Source organism: Lemur catta, chromosome 1, assembly GCF_020740605.2.
Source record: "Lemur catta isolate mLemCat1 chromosome 1, mLemCat1.pri, whole genome shotgun sequence".
In the NCBI taxonomy this organism is placed as follows: Eukaryota; Metazoa; Chordata; class Mammalia; order Primates; family Lemuridae; genus Lemur; species Lemur catta.
In genome coordinates, this window is record NC_059128.1 from 283,125,409 (window position 1) to 283,149,952 (window position 24,544).

The following is a 24,544-nucleotide window of genomic DNA, read 5'->3' on the forward strand; positions in this document are numbered from 1 at the left end:
AATGACACAAAAATAAATTACAGGACATCAAAAACACTGAAAGAAAGGTAACGAAAGGTTCGGGGACCGATGGTGTGGTGTCCAAAGGACAAGACGCTGGCACGAAGCAGCCACCGCTGGCCGAAGATGTGTCAGCCCGAGCAGGATAAAGAACAGCGGCTGCAGCTGACTGAAACACGCTGACGCAGAGAGGACCCCTGAGGCCCTGACGCCTCCTCTTGGAAAAAGAGGTTCAGCACAAACTAATTCGTCACCGTTTGAAGCATCTAGTAAACTAACACCTCATTTGTAAAATTGGTAATTAAGCCTTTACTCTTTCTAGGAGGAACCGCATTTCATGGGAACCAAATAAATCCAGCCGAATAAATGCAGAGGGAACAGCAGAGCTAGGAGAACTCCATTTCTCAAGCCCCAGTTGCAGTGGGCTGCACGGTGGCCCCGCAAACAGCAGCCCTCATGGCTGCCGGGGTCAGCGCTAGCGGTGGGTCGACCAGAGACATTTGTTTCTTCCGCTGTAACGAACAGGGAGTATATGACACCACAAATGTGAATTCTAGCTAAGAACATCACTATGAACCCACCAAACCGTTAGCTGTAACTTCTGTGGTGACAAGAAATACGCAGGAGCTAGAAAGACAGGCCACGAGGGCGCAGAAGAATCCAGAAGGTGAGGCTCTCTGCCGGTGGCCAGCCCAGGCTCCTCACAGCCAGCGACGTAAAAGGACTTCATGGAAAAAAGGAGAGTGAGGGTGAAGGGACATCCACAAAGCTCCCCAGCCTCGAGCTTCAGAGCCTGAACTTGCACAAGCCCCTCACAAGGCCCTGACAAGGTCTGCACTCAGTCAGTCCTGTGTTCTGTTTTACAGAAGTGAAGCATGTTAACCATAATCACACCTCTGCCACTTTGCCCTCTGATTTCCATCAGACATATGTCCCCTCGTGTTGAATGGCATTAAAGTGGCCACAGGCATTTTTAGAATCTGTTTCAGGGAGCACTGATTAAATTGAATTAGGGGTAGATTTTAGTGGTTTGGGTTTGGTAGAATATTTGTGAATGTTGCTGGTTTGCAGTTAACTTTCATGTATACTTCAGTTATTGCTGGCTGTTCTGAAGTAGGACTCACTTCCAGAAATACCCCTAGCATCATGACATACAGGTGCAGGGTCAAAGGTCAAATCCCAACAGGAATTTGCCCTGCAGATCCAGCACCATTGTGTGTGGGAGAAGAAATGAAGTTTGAAACACATGGTGTCAGCTGGTAGCCCATGAAAAATTATCTCAATCTTCAGATGTGAAAAGTTGTAAGAGGATTTGCACCAATGCCCCATCAAAACAGCATCTCTCCCGCCAGGGACACGAGGATGCAGCACATATAATTTTTGACAGGAGTCACACGCAATTGGATTTGCCAGAGCACCTGTTGGTAATGCACACCCCTGCAGCAGCTTTGTAGACGGCAGTATGTCTGCATGCGAAAATAAATGTTTTATGCCCCTCAACAGTGTAATTATGTTACGAATATCCCCATATAAAAGAGGCAGTCAAAGGAACACTGGCCCCCAAAAAAATGTAGAAAAAGAAGTATTAGAGAGTTGTATTAGGCAGTGAATTAATAACAATATTGTGATAGTTTTCTAGATTTTGTGCTGTTAACTTTTCATTTGTAATTTTATTGAAATTTTCTTATTCTAAATAAGTATTAACATAATTTTATATTCATAATGCTGTGTGCTTATTTTTATAATTTTTTAAATTTAATTTTTTATCAGAGATGGGGTCTTGCTATAATAACCAAGCTGGACTCGAGCTCTTGGGCTCAAGCGATTCTCCTGCCACAGCCTGTGGGGTGGCTGGGCCCAGCCTATATGTTTTTTCTTAAAGAGGCCTGGATGTTGTTTTCACAATGAATGTTCTTAAGGAGGCCCCACGTTTAGGGACATAACCCCCAGATGCAATGCGTGACCTTGCATTGGGCAGACCAGCTCTGAAGGACACTGGGGTGAACTGAAGACACTTGCCCTCCGAGTAACCCAGGAGAGAGGAAGACGGCGAAGCAGAGCTGTGCAAGATGGGAGGTCAGGGCTCCCCTGGGAGGTTGTGGCTTTACCTGCCCCGGAACCACCGGCCAGCCTGGCGCCAGGAGGGGAGGGAGGCCTTGCGTGAGAACGTGCTCTGGGTGTCAGTCTCTAGTGTGCCAAAGTGCCACCTGTGGACGGCCCCTCCTCGGCCATCCGCAGGGCCCCCCACCGGGGAGTGAAGGAGGGGAGGGGGAACACCTCTGCAGGGGCAGCTGGCGGTTTCCCACTGGAGCCTACAGGGTATTAATATTTATCACGTTGTGTTTTGTGAGAGTTTTGCACACGAATCCTTATTTTCTCGGCATTGCCTAGCTCTCTTGAGGGAAATCTGCAGATACTCTCCAAGCTCAGCCAGAAGCCGATGCCCATCAGCCACCCTCTGCAGGTACAGCGGTCTCCATCCCGGGAGGAAACGCCGCTACACGCCATGGAGAGCAGCCCGGCGACTTCCAGTTTAACAGACTCGAAGCAGAGGCTATTTCAGAACCAATAAAGAGATGTATTTGCAGCTGCAAACCAGCTTGTGCTACTCGGGAGAGACTGGCGGTCTGTGATAAGGCTGCAAACCGCCCGCCCGGCTGACAGAGCGTCTCTACGGAACCGTCTCCTGCCCTTCCAGCCTCAGCTCACTCCGGTGCATCCGACTGTCTAGTGTCTTCTTCCTCAAAATTCACATTTCCTGAGGAAAGAGAGGAAACATGAATAGGTTTCTTTTTGTTGTTGTTGCATATTTTTCCAATGAACATATTTCATATTTGCTTTGTGCTACTCTGTAATCCTTTATTCGCTAACATCTTTGCAATAGAAATGGAATATTAAATTTTACCTTATACGGACTTTTACAGTTACTAATTCTTACTGTTGGCAACGTTAAAGAAAAAATTAATAGGGTGACTTCTCTGATGTAATGTGAGACTCATGAGAAACAGATCTTAAATTTTTATTATTTTGATAAAGCATTTTACCTACTAAGCCCATTTTTTTTAATTTAGTCCATTTTTCACTTAAGACACAGCTGACACTTTGAACTGGGCAATACTGTGTTGTGGGGGGGCGGGCTGTCCTGTGTTGAAGGATGTTTAGCAGCAGCCCTGGCCTCTGCCCAGGAAAAGGACAGTAGCACCCCCCTCACCAGCCTCACCGAGTCCCCAGACGCTGCCAAAGGTGCCCTGGGGGCCAAAACCGCTGAGTTAAGGTGACATTCTTCTGTCCACAGCTGTTCCTCACATCTGCAGTCTCAGGTGCTTGCTGGCACCGGACATCACTGACAGCCCAGTCTCTCCTGCCGGGGTGCTAGGGACTCTCTCTCCTCACGCCTGTGCCCTCCCTTCTCCTCCCACCACAGTCTCTGGTGGGTGAGGTCACCTCCAGAACAGCCCTGCCTCCGGCCTGGCCCAGACTGGGGCACCATCCTCTACTGGCCTCAGAGGAGCTCGCAGGCAAGCCTGGTGCAAACCCCCGAGCGGCCCCTCCGCACCCCCGCATACACCGCTGCACTCAGGGCCAAAGCAAACACTGCCACGCGCTGCCAAGACACAGCCCGTGGGGAAGGGGCTGACCCCACCCACTCTCTCCCCTCATCACACTCTGCTCTCTGCCTGCAACCTCCCTCCTGGTGTCGCCCACTCCTTGTCACCTCTCAGCCTTCTCAGCTCTCCTGGAGTGTCCCAGTCCTGCCCTAGGCGAGTCATCGCCTCTCCTGGCTATGTGGTAGCGTGTCCCTGTCACTCTACAGTGACGTCACTGATTCCAGCTTCCTGTCCGGCTCTGGAGGATGGAGCCCCACCCTTAATTCCACACCTGCCGGCAACACCCAGCGTCTACACCGGGCGGTGCTGCACAGCTGCTGAGGACCCAGCCATGGAGCATCGCTGAGTGCTGGTGTACAGCAGCCTCTGTCCTTGCAGAACCCTGTGGGCGTCCTCCCTGCGAGGGGTCCCTGTTGTCCACCTCACGCGAATGAGAGCAGCACAGAGGATGCGCGGGTTTGTAGAGCCAGGGTCCCACCTGGCCCCATGCTCAGCCATAGCACCACGCAGCCAAACAGCACTGCCAAGTGCAGCATTTCAGTATTTAGAGTCATCACTGCTAATGAGTCTCACTACGCGTGTTTGAGGCATTTACATAGAAAACTGTTTTATATGATTTAATTATTTCAGATATTAATTTCAAACGAATGGGAAACGTTTTCACTCTCAACTGACAACAAAGACAAACTAAGCTAAAGGGGCCGCAGACCCGGTGACTGCAGGCTGGAGCCAGGCAGGAGCAGGTGGCTCCCACGCCCAGCTACTCCCAGGCCACCCTCCCCCGCGTGCCCAAGACACCTGCTTTCAATCAGAATCAGATAGAGAAACTGGGTTACGAGAAGAGAATCCTCTCTGAGCTTTCTGGCAGTGCCCACAGGCTCTTGGAGAAAGATTCTCAAAGATTCTGGGAACCTGAAGCCTCAGTCAGACTTGAGATTGAATCCCTGCCCTGTGACCTGGCAGGGGGGAAGCTTCTAGATGAATCTTATATCCAAACACACTTAAAAAGCACAAGTTCCCAACACTTAGCCCTTAACCATACTCCTGTGCCTCAGCCACAGCAAAGCCACGTGATGAAATAAAGCCGTGTTCTGCATTTCTGACAGGGCCCACAGCCCGAGGCTGGCCCTCCCGTGACAGCAAGCATGAGAACCCCGTGCCCAGCTGCTCCCCGTGCGGTCGGGCTTTCAGGAGTGCCCAGGAGGGGACCATGTTCCACCAGGGCTTCCACGGGAGCTCACAGTGGGGCTTCTGAGACCCTCCCCAAGTCCCACTGCTCATCCCACGCCCTCCCGTGCAGGGGGCGCATCCTCACCCTGGTCCATGTCATAGGGGAACTCGTCTCGGCTCTCATCCCTGAGTATGTCTGCGTCTTCCTCCCCCGGCCTCACATCCGTCTCGGAGCCCTCCGTCGGAGCCTGGGCCTCCTCCCCGGGTTCTCCTGCGCCTGAGACAGGGCAAAGGACGTGGGAGCCAAGGAGACTGCAGACCTGTGCCCGTGCACGCCCCCAGGAGCAGCATCCCGCCTTCCCCACGCTGAGTCCACCCCGCCCAGCCCAGGCCTGGCCAGTGGAGCAGCCATGTCCCTGCAGGGAGTGGCTCAGGGATGGGCATGCTTGGTCTGATAACTAACTCCTGAGCGTTTCATGGGAACATTGAGGAAGAGAAACCTGTCCCCTGCCTGCCCCTGAACTCTTGAGCTAACTGGATGACAATCTGGGGAGGTTGGTGACCTTTAGTCTCCAACAGGAAGAGAATGCTGGCCAGGGGAGGCCTGGCTCAGCCACACCACAGGCTGAGTCTCTGTGTCCCTACCTTGGAGCTTCCCTGTTCCAGGAACCATTAGTAGCATGAGTGTTGTTTTACTTAGGCCAGTTTGCATTGGCTTTCAGCCACTTGCAATGGAAAAATCTCACCCAGCGAAACTTTCTTCAACTTCCTACAGCAGGTCAATGACTTCCCAGCAAGGCCCCGGGACGGACGTGCAGGAGCACTGCCGGGTCCTTCTTCAACGAAGGACTTGCCTCCCGGCTGCTGTCAGCACCTCGCCTGAGGTCACACCCACGTCTAGTCACCAAGCAAGGTGAAGGGGCAAGGGTCCCACGGGAAGGATGCAGCGGACGTTTAGCTCTGGAGCGCCCAGGGGATCAGCCGAGCTTGCGGGGGCCTGCATGTCCCTCTGTGCGGGCGGTCTGGTGTCTCTCCCCTGCGCTGCGATCCCTGGGAGTGTCTGGTCCCTCGGAACATCCTCACACGGAACTGACTCCGAGTCTGGCTCCCAGACAGTCCAACCCACAACCGGCCTGAGAACAGGATTTTCCGACCCGGCAGCCAGAGGTGCCCCCCACACCTTCAGCTCTGGGGGGCTCCTCTCGGCCAGGTCCGTCCATAGGGGGCGGCTCCTCGGGGAGGGTCGGCGTCCACAGTGCCAGTTCCGTGATTTTGGTAGCTTTCCATTTTGGAATGACACTTACTAATGTCTCCTCCTCCTCTTCTTCTTCTCCTCTTTCCTATTTTAAATGCAAAAATGTAAATTGACCAACATTTTTGTCACCTTGGTCTGGAATATTAAAAATGAGGGAAGGAAAGACAGGTTTTTACTGCCTTTGAGCCTTTTCATGACACTGCTCGGTGATAAGACCAACTGACTATCCAAGTATAATGTAGGGACTGAAAGTGGATCTTGAAAGAGCTCGGATGAGAAACGAAGTCGACCGCACAGCGCTGGCCACGATCTCTCTAACGGACGCCACAAACGGCACGGCCCAGCGGCCTGCGGTAGTTAAGGGACGGCCAAGGCTACATGGCCTTTTCTCTTGCTCAGCCACGTATTCCAGGTCTAATATAAATAATTGTGTTTATATTAAGCTCTAATCTTAGACCTATTCGTACAAATAGTGTAATTATATTATTCTTTATGTAAATAAATAAAAGAAACATCAGTATAAGGCCTAAGGAGTTCCTCAGATGTCCCCAGGGTGATATGGAAGTGTGTAAACGTGACAGCTCCAGTGTGAAGAATTATGGAGAAAAATAAAAGTCAACGAGAGCAGAATGAGCTCATTTCCAAACGCGGAGCACTTTCTGATAACGTCCAGTTGCATCTCTCAGTCCTGCCCAGCTCTGTCTCCTCCCCAGTAACTAGCATGAAATTCCAAAGCTCTGAGCACCAACCCTGCAAACACAGAAAACTCCACTGTCACATGGGTGACAATACCTCTGACAGAGTGACAGACATCTGCCCACTACTTCATCGTGTCACTGAGAAATAAATGGCTCTGTTTGGTATCAAAATTTCCGAGCTTCGTCACTCCTGACACCAATGCTACAGGACAGCAGCAGTGCTCAACCCTGACTTGCGCCAGAACCTCCCAGAAGGCCTGTTACGGTGCAGATTACTGGTGCCATGCCCAGAGTTTCTGATTCAGCGGGTCTGGGGTGGAGCCCAGCGACTTGCATTTCCCACAGATTCTGCACTGGGACACCCCCCATCCGGAGGATCTGTATCTGTGCTCCGAGAGGCACCAGCAGATCCTCCCAGGACGGGGGTGACTGCTGGGAGAGACTGCTGGCAACTGAGCCAAGGGAGGCCACACACGGGCAGCCTGCCGCAGGTGGGGTCAAAGGTCCCTGCCTCCATCCAGGGAGCTTTGCAGGCCTATCCCAGCTCCCCAAGAACCTTATGTGCACACCTCCATGTCACGGGCTGAAATGTGTCCCCCTCAAAGCAGATACGCTGGAATCCTAACCCTTAGTCCCTCAGAATGTGACGTCAGCAGGAGATGGGGTCTTCACAGAGAAAACCAAGTTAAAATGAGGTCACTGGGGGGGCCTAACCCAATATGACTGGTGCCTTTACAAAAAGGAGGAATGTGGACGCAGAGATGGATGTGAGCAGCGGGAAGACAGCGTGAACAGACAGGGAGAAGACAGACGTCCGCACGTCAGGGAGCGAGGCCGGGAACAGACCCTTCCACACAGCCCTCAGCAGGGGCTACCCCGGCAACACCTTCACCTTGGGCCTGCGGCCTCCGCACTGCGGGAGACACGTCCCTGCGGTTCCGCCTGTCGGACTGTGGTGCTTCGCTACAGCCGCCCTGGCAAACTCACACACCCCAGAGCCCAGCCTAAGGCACATCATTTCATGTAAAAGAAAAGGAATGGATACTATTCAGAAAGTACCCCCCAAACACAGGAATGTGTAAAGTAGTTAACAGTGCAAACTTAAAAGTAGATCACCTTTCTCCCCAAGACGGCCAGTCGGCCCTCGGTATTTGTTGAGTTCAGCATCCATGGATGAAAAATATTCCAGGAAAAATGGATATCTGTGTCTGTGCTGAACATGTACAGACTTTTTCCCTTGTCATTATTCCCTAAACAATACAGTAGAACTACTACTTACATAGCATTTAATCGTACTAGACACTATAAGCAATCTAGAGATGACTTAAGGCACACAGGGGGATGTTGTAGCTCACGCGCCAATAGCACACCATTTTATGTCAGGGATGTGAGCATCCGTGCATTTGTGGTATTCGGGGTGGGGGGGTCCCACAGATATCGAGGGACAACTGTACTGGCAAATCAGCACAACTAGCACCAGGTGATCCAAAGGCAGGTGTCCAGGGCGGTAGCTTCGGACACTGCCGCCCACAGCGGACATGCACCTTACCTCACGGCCCAGCGCCCATGTGACACATACACACCCGAAACGAAATCCACCTGAGATTTTCTATTCTATCCCATTTCATTTTTTGAAATGTTACTCACAATCTGCTAAATTAATTTTACAACCCATTAATGGGTGCAACGTGCACTTTGAAACACATTGCTCTAGCATAGGGGGTTGGCAAATTTTTCTGTCAGCTACTATATTTTAGGCTTGCCTAGCCACACACTGTCTGTGGCAACTACTAATTCTGCTGTTGCAGTGCAAAAAGAGCACAGACGGTGCTTAAATGAGTCAGCATGGCTGTGTTCCAATAAAACTTTATTTACAAAACCAAGAGGTAGAACCCTTGTACATTGCTGATAGGGATGTAAAATGATGCAGACACTGTAGAAAACATGTGGCAGTTCCTCAAAAAGCTAAACAAAATTACCATATGACCCAGCAATTCTACTCCTAGATACAGACCCAAAACAACTGGAAACAGAGACTCAAACAGATACTTGCACATCAGTGTTCATTGCAGCATTATTCATACTAACTAAAAGGTGGAAACAACCCAGTGTCCATCAACAGACATGTGGAGAAGCAAAATGTGGCATATCCATACGGTGGAATATTATTCAGCCGTAAAATGGAAAGAAACTCTGATACAAGCTACAACATGCATGAACCTTGAAACAGCATGCTAAGTAAAAGAGGCCGGTTATAAAAGGACAAATACTGAATGAATCTATTTATATAACATAGCTAGATCAGGCAAATTCATAGGGACAGAAAGTAAGTTAAAGGGTATCGGGGTCGAGGAAAGAAGAATGGGAGTTTCTGCTTAACAGGTACAGAGTTTCTGTTTGGGATGAGAAGCAAGTTCTAGAAACACATAGTGGTAATAGTTGTGCCACACTGTGCATGTGCTTAATGCTGCAGAACTGTACGCTTTAAAATGGCAAATTTTATGTTATATAGATATATATACAACCGCAATTTAATTAAAAAAAAAACACAGGCAGTGGGCAGCTTTGGCCCATGGGCTGAGGTTTGCCAACACCTGCTCCAGTGGGAACAGGTTCCCTTTCTCAGGGAAAGAGACCACTCAGGCTTCTCTATTCTGTCACAGCCTGGTCAATGCCCAGAGCATGACGGACAAAGGCCCTCAAGTTGCATGCACTATTTCATGGATAGTTTTTCCTGAATAGCAACAGTGTTTAGGGCTTATGTCAATATTTGCTCCCTTAGATGTTATTAATGTTCTTTCTACTTTCTTCTCATCATCCTGAAACACTGGCTTCCAGTAACTTTAAGCACTTAATAAGATGGGCTTTATTTTTTATCCCTACCCAAATTGACTGGTCAATCACTAGTCAGCCTATAAAGGCTAGATTTATTACCAGGGGTGGCAATATAATCTATTTGGCCAACTGGTTTCTTCGGGGGACAGGTGAGAGGTATCCAACCCCAAGGGGAGCCCAGTAAAACCACTAAATACATCACTGCCACAACTGAACAATAATGCCAATTTTTTTAAAATTTCCGACCATAGGTGCAAGTGGGAACACACACAAACATAAATGCAGTCAGCTGTGGAACCACATGATAGGACAACATTTTAAATTTATCTATGTTTTCGTTAGACACAGACACCGTGAGCTCAGACTACACCATCCGGGGCTCCCTGAAGAAGTGACACTCAGGAGTGGTGGGGCCTCATGTTCAGCAGCACAGTCAAGCATGTGGGCCGTTTCGTTCCCTGCTTAGCTCTGGTCAGCGGGGCAGCCGGCCCCAGCCAGGGCATCCTTTTAGCTGGAGCAAAGCCGGAGGGACAAGGCGAAGAGGACAGTTTGCTGTGAGACCATGGAGAATTCTGGTCACAGCAAGGAAGGTGGATGTCTACTCTGCAGACCACGAGCAACCACAGGCTTCTTGAGGGAACTAAGTGGCTGCGGCTGGTGACGTGCAGCAAGTGGACTGTCAGAGTAAAGGGAACCAGCCGGGCCCAGGGTGGCAGTCCCTGGGGGACACCTGGGCCCTGGCCACTCAGGAGGCACAGAGCTGCTCAGGGTCACCTGGTCGTGGGAAGTTAAGGGTAAAGATTCAAAGATTCCCTTCAATTTTAGAAACTGAGAGACTCTGGGGAGAAGAATGAGAAAGGTTTAAAAAGTGTCTGGAGAGCCCGGAATAGAAAAGCCGTGATGAGTCGGCCTTAGGATCCAAGACTGGCACGACACAGCGACACAGCAGTGGCAGGTGCAGGAGCCCTCCGCGAACATTCGCGAGCAGCAGCCCTGCACACCTCCGACTCCCGTGCACGCTTCTGCCTCTTGTGACCGAGGGCCCCTTCCCTGAGCTTCACAGCTGCCCCAAGGTGATGAGAAGAGTGGGACTGAGGCAGTCCCCGTGAGTGGTGCGAGGGGACTGAGAAGAGACAGCAACAAAAATAAACCAAAAAGAGATGGCTCCACTCAGGTTGAAAAAGCACTGATCTGATGACAGACCCATACAATTGGGTTCCCCAGCTTTCTCCAGAAAAAAAAAAAAAAATACGTGGATATACGAGAGTTTGTTTATAACATATTTTTAACTCTTTAGGACAGGATACCTAAGGAATTTCAGAGACCAAATAGAAAATAAAAGCACAATTTGAAACTTTTTTGCCAGGCTCTGGCTCCTCCTTAAAATTTAAAACTTCTTACAATGAGAATGATTTTGGGTAAATAAATAAGGCAAAAGGCTCAAAACTAGTACAAAGATTAGGAAATTTTACTAAAATGCCAATTGGTCAGAAATTAATAATGACAGGAATATAAACACAGACATCTCTACCCCTAACACACATACATATCTGGATGCCTAATTGCAATATTAGCTGGCTAACATTAACCAGGGAATATCGATTTAGTATTCATATTAATATTAAATATTGGAAAGAAAAAAAAGAAAATTATTTACCACCTAGGCTTTAAGAGGTGCAAGCCACACACCTGACATGCTAACAGTCATCATTGGACAAATTTTGATGACATCAGCTACAGACTTCAGTTGTCATTTCTTGGACTTAACCCTGTCTAGAACCCTCCAACTCAGGATTAGTTGGGTCCTATTGACAAAAACTAGGACCAGACTTCTGCAGTAACTGTGAAATGATACCGTTTACAGATAGACCTTCTGGCGATTTAGCTCTATACTAACACATGCAAATAAGGAAAACACAAATGTGAACCTTCCCAAGAGTTGGTGTAACTTTTCAGGCGAATCACCTCTAACCCTGTGGGATCAATATGGCTGAGCAGCTCCTTTGCCTGTGAATGTGGAAGACGATACACACTCTGCAACTTACCATGTCCGTTAAGCGATATTCACCGTGCTGCTCACATCCGATATCAAATACATACTTTCCAGGGCCAACAGGCTATGAGCAAAGAGAAACCAAAGGGTAGTTCACTCTTCAGTGTCAACTCCCAGTAGAAAATACAGATTCCCTTACAAATGTTACCACCATAAAACCTACCCAAAATCATAAAATTGGGTAAAGTCCTATATGGGTTAAGGAATGCTTGTATGAACTAATAGCTAATGGAACTGCAAAGTATATGAGGTCTGTCCGGAAAGTATCCAGCCACGTAGTGTGAAAAATAGAGACATTTGTTGAAGAAGATACAAGATATAAGAAACATTGTACACAGGACCATGATGCCTCAGTCTCCTTCAAAGAAGTCACCTTGGGACTTCACACAGTTCTCCCTGCGTCTCTTAACCTGACCCATACATGGTCAACATTCTCAGGTGTTCTGCTTGTCGCAGGCCTTCCACAATATGCATTGCTTTCAACAGATTCTCAACCATCTTTGAAGCATTTTTTCCACACTTTTATTTTGCACTGCACTCACTGCATCGTCCGCAAGAGCCATCTGAGTCATCCGAACAGTTTCCACAGAGGAATGGTCAAGCTTAACGCAAAATCTGATGCAGATTCATGCTCTGCTTGCTCAGCCATTTTGAACGCAACAGCCACACTGCACACGTGCCCACTCAATGGCGTCTAGCGCCCCACGGACTAGTACAGTGACATTGTCACTGTTCACACAGGCGTGTCCCAGCCCACCGTCCTTGGCTGCCAGGCCACATCGATGTCTTGTGATACCAACGATGGCTGGATACTTTCTGACAGACCTCGTATGTCCTATTTTGTTTATTTTTTAAAACTTTAACCACATTTTACTTCTTTATAAAAGTGCTATATTCACTATAAAAACCTGAATAAGTCAACACCCATAGGCAAACTAGCTAGAGACAGAACTACTACTATTTTGATGTATTCTTTGTAACTTTGTTTCTAGTACATACTTTACAAAAATCTGATCATAAATACACATAATATAATAACTCACACTCTATTTTTACTTAGAAATATGGCATGAGCTACTTCCCATATTTACAAATGTTATTTCACAGCACCCATCGTCAGCCTGGTATTTTATTTCATCTGTGTCTTATAATCTATTTCATTCATTTATTATGGTGATATTTGGGATGCTGATTTTTTAGAATGCTATAGTAAACATACTCTGAGTTAAACTTCATGTACACCCTTGATATTTTTCTTAGGGTAAACTGCCAGAAATTCTGGACAAAAGTATACGTGTATTTTGACTAGAATGAGGCTCTAATAATTTCCATCCCCACAACAGTACTTAAAAGTCTCTACACCCTTAAACCCTTGTTTTTTGGAGCACAAACATTTTGTTCTACGTTTATAGTTTTATATAAAAAATGAGATCTCACCATTTTAATTCACATCTTTTAAGGTTGAAATCTAGTAAGGTTGAATTTTTTTCAAGATTTTTGGCCATTTAATCACATTAAGTGCTTTATATATTAAATGTTGCAAATATCCTCTCTGTATTTAACATTTATCTCTTAAATTTTCTTTATAGTGTTTTCTAATCTGTAAGAGGTTATTTTTATAAAGCTAACCCTATTGGCTTTTCCTTTGTGTTTCTGTTTAGAAGTCCTCTTTCCTCATTTCAAAGTTAATAAATATTTACCTATACTTTTTTCCATATGTGATTTCCTTGGTTACATTTAAATTTTTATGTTTTCTATAAAGTACCCTCACCTACATGCCAAAAGAAAGCCTGTGATTTTCTCCCAAATGACCAAGTTGTCCAGCATTGTTCCTTGACAGGTACACATCTGCATTAATTTAAAATGACATTCTTACCAAGCCTTAAATTATTTTATCCACTTGGATCTGTGTCTAGACCTTCTAATCCTCTTCACTGGTCTGTGTAGCGCTATTCTCGTATTACACTACTTTAATTACTTTAGTTAATTTACAGTGTGTTTTGATAACTTGTCCATAAGGCCATGAACAGGTAATTTTCTGAGGAAGAAATACAGACCAGCAATAAAAGCATGACAAGATGCTCGACCTCACTAGTAATCAGGGAAACACACATTAAAACAATGAGATAACTTTTTTTACCTTTCAGATTTGAAAAAAAATGTTAAAGACCGGTAATATCCAGTGTTGGTGAGAATATATGATAAACAGACTCATATTCTATTGGCAAGAGCATAAATTGACACGGCGTGTTAGGGCAATGGGCAGATAAATCGCGATGTAAAACGTCAGTCCTCACAGGTTCAGCAAGTGCAGCAATGTCATGATCTAGCCTACATAATCACTTTCAAATGTTCAAAATGATAAAAGATGCATCTCTGGGTATATTTAGTGTCTTGATATAGTGTGATCCTACTTATGTAATTAAAACCCCCAAACCAAAATTCTGTATAAGCTGTATGTATAAGTGTGTGCTCACATGACACACGGAAATGGCAGGGGGTAGAATTCTAGTGTTTGAGTGCTTTACAATCACAATGTACTCATGCTATTTATGTGACTTTAAAGTTGTTCACTAACTGGCAGAACAAAGCCTCTATTTTCACTCTTATTTTTCAGATTGGCCTAGGGGCTGTTCGAGTTTGTTGCTTCTTCCAGATTAATTTTTGTCAAATTCTCGTCCTCTCCACCCACCTTTCCATCTGGACAAAAACCAGGGGAATTTTGCTTGGAATTACATAAACAATGCACAGATTTGAGGAGAACGTGCTGAATTATAAGTAATGAAAACTGGGTTTCAAGAGAGGCTGAGGAGACTTTATTAAATCAGTGTCAACTCCTCACACCACCAATCTGCTCAGCAAACTGTCTCTTCAGGGCAAGTTTCTGCTCCACACCTGATCAAAGCTACCTCAGCTGCTTCTGAACTATGCAGGTGTCTCTGTCCCACGGGGGCTCTGCAGAAGGGCAGGCGAAGCCACAAGGTCCCCCCCAGGGAAACCAGGCCCATGGTGGTGCTGGGGCAGCCCCTCCAGGTGGGAGCTCTAGCACCAGCCTTCCCGGGGGAAACAAGCCCAAACACTAAGTGCTGAACTGCAGGAAATGAATGTCTGACTTCCGGCTGAGCAATGAGAAGGACACATGCAAGGGGTGTAGTGCCTTCCTTGTGCTATAAGTGACACAGCAGGCCACTGCGGAAAGAAGGTGAGAATTTCTACTGAGATACAGAGAAATAGGCCAAGCTGCTCCCACAGCCCCAATTCTGTCCTCTGTGAGTACCAGAGAGGCTCCCAGAGAGGCACAGCTGTCCTGTTCCCCACATTTGGATGGGATGGGCGGGTTTCCCTGAGTTTAGTATTTTCTATTTGCACAGGTTGCTGGGGGGTGGATTACTGTGTATTTCATTGACAAATGTCGCTTCCCACTGACTTACATTTTTGTTGAAGAACTTGCCCTGGTACCTGTGGTTCAGGTGAATGAGCTCAGCCGCACCCTCCTGCTGTCCATTCACCCAGGTACCGACGTACTTGCTGCCCGTCTCTGCGTAGAAATAGGTGCCTTGCCCGTGCCTGGTTAAGACAAGGGCACACTGCATTTTGTTCCTAGACAGTGAAAAACCTCCCAGGTTTACAACAAAGACACTGAAATTGAAGGTGGCCTAGACTGATGCAGGTTCACAGTGACTTGGCTTCTTTATCTGTGTCCCATCAAAAGATGCCTCAGCTCAGCACGCCCCAAGCACTGGACATGACATCAACAAACGCACAGAGAAGGGCCTCGCCCGCCACAGAGCCAGCTTCCTGTGGTCAGCCGGGGCTCAGACCCCCACATGGGTCTTCTATGCCCTCCGCTCCCAGGGGCTCTGGGGTGAGGGCCCCACATGTTCTGCCCCCTCTAAGGAGAGACGTTTGTCACTCGAGCTACACTTGCTCAGTAAGGCATCCTCCGTGGTGCTTGCATTACTGCCATGCAAAAATTCAAACTGCCCGCTGCAGCTGGTAAACGGGCTTTCGTGAGGACTCTGTATTTAGGAAGCGCAAGCAAGCTGAAGACATGAGCACTCTTATCACACACACACACTGCGGGACTGAAGACAGAAGGCGAACCTTTGGTGAGCAAACCACTCTCCGGTGTAGGTGTCGTTGTTGACGTAGTAGTACACGCCGTGGCCATGCTTCTGGTCATCCGCCCACTCCCCTGAGAGGGACGACACAAGAGGAAGTCTCAGTGAGAAGGGATGGATGCCTTTACTGCGTCTTCACACTGTTAACGATGGCAGGGGCGGATCTGCTGTAAAGCCAAAGAAGCTACAGCTTCAGGGCCCCCACTACACTTGGGTCCCTTCTGAGGCCCAGGGAGGGGCTCTCACAACGTGCTCAGGAAACTCTGCGGAAGAGGTATATGTAATGGCACTGGCCAAGGCCACCATCTCTTGCCACTCTGATTCCCTCCATCCCCCTTCCTTGTGCCCCGGCTGGCATGGAGTGGCTGAGCCATTCTGCAGAGCCAGCAAAAGGAAGGTGGCGTCACCGTCTGGGTAGGGCGAGGTGCTCGAGGGCCACAGTCACCTCCATGTACAGGCAAGCAGGCTTCACGATTGGTCAGGGGCAAAGTGAGCCTCCAAACCAAGGCTGTCTGATCCCTTGCCAGTGGTCCCAACACCGCACTCTGTTGACCTGCTGTGTTTAGTGATCTGGCAACAACTCCAAGCCTTGGCAGTCAGGCCCCGCGGCCACTGCCAGCATCTCCCTCTGTCCCACCAAGCCGCCTGGCCCCACGACCATTCCAGCCCGGCTGTCACGGCTGCTGCACCGCACAGCAGCTCGTGCCACTAGACACCACATCGTGGCTGGCCCCTGCCTCTGCGTGGGCTGCCCCCTCACCTCAGTGGCCCTGCCTGTTCACCTTCATATAGGCTCCTGCTATTAATAATTTCCTGTAGACCTGCTAGGAAATACTGAAATTGGCAAAGGATCATAAAATTCATAGCATGCGTGCAGTCCACAGAGGCCAGGGTGGAGCAGCACAGGGAGCTATGCTGCAGGGATTCCAAAGGTGGATAATTATTCAGAAAAGAGCAGCTTACCAAAAATTCATGAAGAGAAGAAGGGTGGCAATTGTTAACAATTAAGACAGTTAGGTCCCAGATGCGATATGTGACAGGGACAGCATGAACAGGAGAGATGGAGAATCCCAAAACTGAGCTAATTCAGTAAAAGATACTTTAAGTGCCTGAGCCTACAGGAACCATGAGGATATGTAGAACGTGCAGAGACACACCTTGGAGGATTTGTCTAGACCTCAGGGGGGAAGTAATGTGCCCGGATTTGTAGCATTGGCCAATTTCCGTGGTGTAAATATTCCCACCACGGCCAATTTCAAGTTGCGTGTGGAAGTGGGGAAACAAGTGCAGAATTGGCTTCTGTGAGCTATTACGAGCTGACTCCAGCACACCCCTGGGGCAAAGAGCACTCAGCTGAAACTTAAAAATTTATACCATTTGGTTTCTAACAAAAGACTGGGACAAAATTATTATAAACCTCCTCTCTTGACCATGTGAGCTGGTCTCCAGGGTAGCGTGGCAAGAAAAATATATTACAGACTTTGCAGGAAATTTTCAAAAATGATAGAGAACAATTAAGTTGCCAAAGACACTAAATTTCACACCAGTGAGGGCTGGTGAGCAAATTTTTTTGAGTCCCAGTCTACTTAAATAACTGTCAGAGACTCTGCCCAGCAGATTATAATGTCACCACAGGGGACCCTGCACAACTAAGAGGTATTAATAATGCACAGAAAAGTCACCTGTAGAGGCAAGTCTGTAATAGCCATGAACCAAGCTTCCTTTTGTGAAGTGAATGACATTTACAAACTGTATTATGGTTGCTTTAAATTTGTATTTAACTTTTTTTTTTTAAGACTTTCTACCCTTAATCCTATACTTTCTCATCATTCTTGATCTTGTCGACTAAAGTTTCTTCCAAGTACATTTCTTTTCAGGAGTAACGCCCACAGGTGGGTGGGTGGTTGGTGTGGGGTTGGGTGCTCCTGGGGAGGGCACTGTGTCACTTGTAAAGCTCTCCAAAGGTGTCAACCCTGCCACTGTTACCAGGGCTCCCAGCACTGGCACTCTGGGGACGAAAGACAGTTGAAAATGGAAAGCTCTCACAAGAGGCGTCCCTCCCAGCTAAATTGCCTCGCTGGGCGCTAGTCTTGCCAAGCTAGCTCCCTGCACTTCGAGGTCAGCCAAACACACAAGGAACTAGCACTATGGGAAACACTGTGCCAGACGCCGGCCAGGCCCTTTGCCCTTGCCCAGCAGGTGGCACGTGTAATGACCGAAATGCTTTACAGACGCAGACCCCGAGAGGCAGACAGATGAGGTGCTGGCCGAGGTCACACAGCTGGCAGGCAAAGGACTGCAATGACAATCCAGGTTAGTCTGACTCCAACATCAGGCCTCTTCTCATACCAACAGCAAGTGCTCACTTCTTCCTCCAGCTCCTGCCATGGGGAAGCTTCCAGAAAAACCAACTCCAAGTCATCCTATCATTTTTGTTTCTCCACAATTTCATTATTGGACTTCTTCATTTTGATTAGTTCTACTCAGCAGGCAACAGGACCAGAAACTGATGCTCTCTGTCCTTCCCCGACCTCAGCCCTCACACGGCCCTCCATCCCCTAACTGCAGAACCTGTAGATGTGGTCCAAAGGCCTCTCCAACACCTGGCACCCCTCACCTCTCTGCCCTTATCTCCCACCACCCCTAAACACCTCCACTTCCCTGCCCCTGCTCAAGTCACCCACTGACCCCAAAACGCCTCCCAGCTCCCCTCCCCTGGCAGCACTGTAGCCTTCTGCACACTCCTGGGCTCCAAGTGGACATGTCTGTGCATCTGGGAGGCCTGTGCTGGGCCTGGAGTCCTGAGGCTGAACACACCACCCTGCAGCAAGCCACTCCAGCCCGTTACCATGGCAGCCAGCCAAGATAGGCTATTATGAATAATTCAGCCACACATTAACTTAGGCTTTGTGATTGGAAGGACATTGACTTGCTGAGCTAAAACTAATATTGTAGCTCAGACCTCAGTTTCCATTACTGCTTAGTGGAATAAGACGCATTTAAGTTTCAGTCAGAGAAGAAATCTCTGAGTAGTGATTGTACCTTGCACCCTTTAAGATATGAAGCCATCTGGAAAAACAAAACTTCCCAACTGTTTCAAAATGAGTTTTATATGTTAGTGTGGTATAATTAGAAATATATTGGGTATTTATTTATGGATGCTGGCACAGAGCTCCTAAAACCTTTGAAATTTCCCGAGTGATAGGAGCGTCTCTTGTTATTCACAATGGGACTCTTTTGATCATATCTGAGTTTATGCAGATGAGGTGACTTACGGTGGGGCCCCAGGACAGCCTCAAGGTGGGGCTGGTCACCAGAAAGACCCAGTGATGGGAGGGGGGGACTTTCAGCCCCACCCACCAACCTCTGGGAAGGGGAGGGGGAACTGAAGATTAAACACTATAAAAGCCCCGGATTGAGCCTGATGAGCTTCTGGGTTGGTGAAAGCATCACGTGGCAGCAGCGTGGTGCACCCCAACTCCACGGGGACAGAAGCTCCTGTGCCAGGGAACCTTCTGGACCTTGACCCAGGCACCTCTTCATCTGGCTGTTCACCTGTGTTCTTTATAGTACCCTTAACAGTAAACTGGCAAGTGTAAGTAGAGCGTTTCCCTGAGTTCTGTGAGCCATTACCCAAATTAGCAAACCTGAGGAGGCAGCTGCAGGAACCCCCAACTTGTAGCCAAGTCAGACAAGTGTGGGTAACCTGTGGGCCCAGTACTTATAGTTGGCATCTGAAGTCGGGCAGTCTTCTGGGACTGCACGCTTAACCCGTGGGGTCTGACATTAACTCTGGGTAGTGTCAGAATTGAGCTGAATCGTTGGAAACCCAGTTGGTATCCACAGAGAACTGGAGAGTTGTTTGGTGTGGAAAACGTAATATGACACGTACATTCAGTGTCAGAGTTGTAAGTAGAGAAACAATTTTCCCCTTAGTTAACCTTCACATTAAAAATTCCTTAAATCCTTTATTTATTCTGAATATCAAATATATGTGTATATATATATATATACATATATATATATATATATATATCAGGAATATGTAAAGGAAAATAAAAATCTCAGGCCCCCCAACTCCTCATGCAAAAGGGAAGGTCAGGCCTGGAGGTGGAGTCATGCAGCACCCCTTCCCCATGAACAGCTGTTACCGACATTACACACCAGCCAGACCCCAGAGCCCCTGGGAAAGGAAAAAGGCCTCAGGCATCTACAAGGACTGCCCCCCAGATCATCCATAAGAAAATTTCCTGCTGACCTCTCATAAACAAAGACATACAAATTGTAACTTCGGGTCAGCAGGCAAAGTCTAGTTCCTAAAACTAAAGGGTGTGATTCCACACTAATAATGTTGATTGCAAGTTTATTTTCCTATGTGCGGAACAGAAACAAGACAAGATCAATCATTCTTCCACCTACCCAGAGACGTGTGCATAACTGGTGCCTCCTTCACTCCTTTTTCTAATATTCACGTTATCTTATATGAAATATAGATTTCACAGGCCTCACAAGAATATAACCATTTGTCTCACTGACCACACCCCTCTTCCTTTTTCCTTTCTGTATGCCCTATCTCCTTTAAAACCTGAGTTCCCAAATCCCACTTCAGAAAAACAGGTATAAACGCATCTGGTTTGTGTTTTTCCCAGGCACATCCTCAAACTTTGGCCTCAGTCACTTGTTTTGAATTGTCATATATACACGTTGTTCAAATTGTATCGACATCTACACTGAAATCAGAAGTGACAACAATGAGATTAGGCTCATAAGGATTTGGAAAGAATTAAATTAAGCCCTAAATTAAATTGTTTAAAGTTAATTTAAAAACTAGATGGTGCTTCTTCTAGAGCAAGCCTTCTAAGATTGATGAAACAAAACAAATTCTGTCTCCAACAGGGATGGCGTTAGCACTTTTGCTCTTGGTCTCTGAATTAGGCAGAATCCCCTTATGTCAATAATTCTTTGACATCTATCATTACTGGTTCTTTTTTATCTGGGACTGTAACTATAGCTTGCACTTTAAGAATATGTCATCCTCATTAGGAAGTGATGCTGTCACCATGGTAAACCGTGGTCTTAGCTGACATGTACTGAGCACTTACCATGAGTTAGGCCTGGTTCTAAGTGTTTCATGTGTATTAATCCATCCTTATACTACAGATGAGAAGCTGAGGCAAGGAGAGGTGTATTCGAGGTCACACCTATTGTCAGTAAAGTCCAGGGTTGGGGTCATAGATATTTTTGGAAATCTGCTGAAAACTAGATAACTTCTTCCGGGGTGGGGTGGAAAGCCCAGAACCTAGAATTTTGCATATAGTTTCTGAAGACTCACAACCCACTCCCTTTGCGTCTGTCTTCCCAGGTTTCGGAATGGACTAATACCGTAGTCACACCAGGTGACAATGGTGTGTGGGAGCAGCAGTGAGGTTCTTGAAAATAAAGGGGCAAAGATCTTCCTGAGATGTGACATGGGTAAGGAATGACAGCGGAGACAGGACCAGAAGCCCTCACTGAAGAAACCACTAGGTCTAAAGAAACCAAGTGCCCACCGGAAGAGGGGGTGGTCAGAAGTGGAAAACAGCAAAGACATTTTCAAGGAGATGGATGCTGCCATGGGTCCCGCCAACACTGAGGGCTGTGCTCTCCCAGGCTCCCTTTCATTGGCTCCCTTGCAGGGGTTCCTGGGGGGATTAATTAATTAATTTTCAATTAATTACAAGGCTTTCTGGTTTCAGTGTCAGCACTGTGAACATAGGGAATACAATTTGTGTTTGCTGAATGATTGACTAATCTGAAGAACTTTAAGCTTTCAAAAAAACCTCTACAACACAAAAATCTGCTTTGTGACAACATCTTACCTTCATATCTTGATCCATCTGGATATATAAAAGTGCCTTGACCATGCTTTTTATTTTTAACATATTCTCCGATGTATCGAGCACCATTTTTAAATCTGTAGACCCCCTGAAACACATTAATTATATAATTCGTATCATTCCTGAATGTAATATTCGCCAACAGGGTATTAAATAGAGAAAACAGCCCAGTCAGGTTACATGTTCTGACCTGGCCGTGTCTCTTTCCGAATTCGTAGCTCCCTTCGTAGGTGTCCCCATTGGGCAGCCTGGCTTTCCCGTGTCCATGCCGTTCACCTGCCTCATTCCGATCCCCCTCATAGTCCTGGGTGAAAGACGCTGAGATAATTACCACTACCAGGCATTAAGCACTAAGCATGTGCTAAGCACTTTATAAATACCATACCACTGAATCCTCTCAATCCTAGGTATTACGCTCAATTGCCCCATCTTGCAGGTGAGGTGGGAAACCAAGCCTGGGAAAGACAAAGCACTGGACCAAGGTCATGCACAAGTACATGTCCAACATCTGAGCTTGAAATTTATCATGATAATACTTTATGCTGTAAACAAAACCAACCAATTTGTTTGAAAAGTGCTAGGTACTCCAGGCTGCGTTCTTTATAGGAATATGATTGCCATAGCACACACAGGTGGAACATTTCAAGTCCACACAAACACATCCTCATTTGCTTCCTTCGATAATCCAGAACTTAGAAGGCAAATGCCCTGAAAGAAGTAACTCTTCCTTCAAATGATCCCTGGCGTGTCTGGGGTCTGAAGGGGCCTTTGCCCTGCAGGTAATTTCCAATGTGAGGAAGAGAGATGGGAAGGTGCTGAGGAGTACATGGGACTCCACTGTCTACTAAGTCAACTTATTTTATTTTATTATTAAATTCCCAATCAAGGAACTTAAGGTTCAAACACTCATAGCCCAATACTGAAATAATTACATATCTATCTTAAAAGTAAATCAATAAACTATTGTGGCAGAATCCTGCAATTTCCCTATTTTTCCTATCCTTCATAAAATAAATGTTCCTTAGCACCTAATACATGAGTATAGAGTGCATATAATAATAACAAAATGGCCAAAGGATATAGTAATGAGTTAATATGGGTATCTTATAACATCAAGTTGTATACTTTAAGTGTGCAACAAAATTTATGAAAAATTAAAAAATAAATAAAAATTATGAAATTGGCTCCATCTGGTTTTATTTTAACACAAGTACAGACACACTACATTGAGGACTTCAAAAACAAACATCTGTGCAATTCTTGCCCTTTTCTAGCACTATTTTGCCCAGAAATTCTTGCCTGGAATATAAGACAAAAAAAAAAAAAATTGTGACCTTACAGAGATTTGCTTCAGGGTTAGTGTAAATAAAAATGTATAAATGGCCCCTCCTCTCATCCAAGAGGCCTCCAAAACACCCAATACTGAGCTGCTAGGGTGGCTGAATAAGAGAAATCCTTTAAAATTACCCCAAATGTGACCTGAACCTAAAAATTATGGACACTTCAGAGTTACAAATCAGTAGGGCCATTTGAGGAAACAAACTAGAAAGCTTACTAAGCAGGTGATGCAGGTTGGGTTTACCCAGAAGCACATCCTGAACAAGTGATTTTTTTTTTTAAAGTGCTCTCCTGGGAGAAACTTGTAAAGGGGGCAGGGCAGTAGATAAGAAAGAGGCAGCGGCTAAGCAAGGATGCAATTTCAGGTGAAGTCCCACATTCAGCCTGACCTCACAGGGACTCTGGAGCATAAACTGCACTGCAGAGTTCACCCTGCTTTTTGCACTAGCTACTGGCTATCAGGAGGAGATGTAAATCCCAGGCACCCTTCTGGCTCTCCATACTGGCCAAGTGGTTCCAGTACATAGAAGTGCTAGCCCTGAGCAGCAAGTCTGGCAGAAGCTGGGAGATGAGTGCCCAGAGCTAGTAAAAAGGTCTGAGCAGGCACTGACAGCACCACAGCAGAGATGCTAGATTTTTCAGTTAATTCTGAAAGTGTCTCAACTCTGTACTGTGCACACACACAAAAGCTGAGGTTCCCAACCTGGTGCCCAGGGAGTGGTCACCCTCTGGCTTGGGGAGGAACTACTCTCTGGGAGGTACAAATATGCCCACACAGAGCCCAGCTCACTTCTCTGCTGCCTAAACCAGGAAAGGATTCCAACCACCTGGGTCAGTTCAGAGGAGGCTGAAGAAAGCACACGTGAGCACAGGCCTATGTAGTAATATCTCCAGGAACCCTCGCCTGAGCCCAGGGCCTCCTCAGTATTTCTTGGAGGCTGCCAGCAAGCAGCTTTCCTCCATCCATCTTAATTCTGAGAGAGCAAGGCTCAGTTACAGAAATGGCTTACTCAAGGGTAGTTTGGCAGCCTTGGATGCTCTGATCACCCAAAAAAACCGCCTCAGCGGGGGTTAATACAAGGAGGAGGAAACTTCCAAAGCCGTTCCCATGGAAACCTTCACCTTTGACGGGAGGCGGGATGGGAGTGGGCGGAGAGCAAGGAGAGATGTGGTATCCCGACGTCATTGCGTTCCGTCTTTCATTTTCAGCTTCCAGGACGCTGCGCCCGGAGGGGCCGGCGTGGTTCTGGGCCCCGGCTGGGCCTCCTGCGGGACTGCGACTCAGTCCTCCGGTCTCCTCGCCTCCCACCCCGGCACCGACCTCCGGAGGTCCCCCGCCGCCGCGCACCCCCTCTCTCACCCGGCGCTCTCACCCCAAGATCATCCTCTCCCTCCTCTTCCAACTCCTCAGAACCCAGGTCCGACATGGGTTCGCCCCCGCCTGGATCCCCGCCGCAGCCTCTCCAGCAGGTAAGTACCAGCCGCCTCTACCGCCGCGTCCGACGTCGCCATGGAGACGGGGCAGCCACCTCCCTCCCAGCCCCGAAGGTGGGGTAAAAGGGGCGGGGCGGGCGGCGCGGGGCGGAGCCA

General features: G+C 47.4%; 1 protein-coding gene across 1 annotated transcript; it reads right to left on the minus strand.

The window, feature by feature from the left end:
• Nucleotides 1-2,557: 2,557 nt before the first annotated feature.
• Nucleotides 2,558-24,544, minus strand: RSPH1 (radial spoke head component 1). Its single transcript, XM_045540724.1, has 9 exons — nt 24,328-24,544; nt 21,807-21,920; nt 21,599-21,704; nt 15,724-15,814; nt 15,051-15,186; nt 11,612-11,683; nt 5,959-6,118; nt 4,924-5,055; nt 2,558-2,758 (listed from the first exon to the last, which is right to left on the minus strand). Exons 1-9 carry the CDS (start codon nt 24,379-24,381, stop codon nt 2,706-2,708), a joined length of 918 nt encoding a protein of 305 aa, XP_045396680.1. The 5' UTR covers nt 24,382-24,544; the 3' UTR covers nt 2,558-2,705.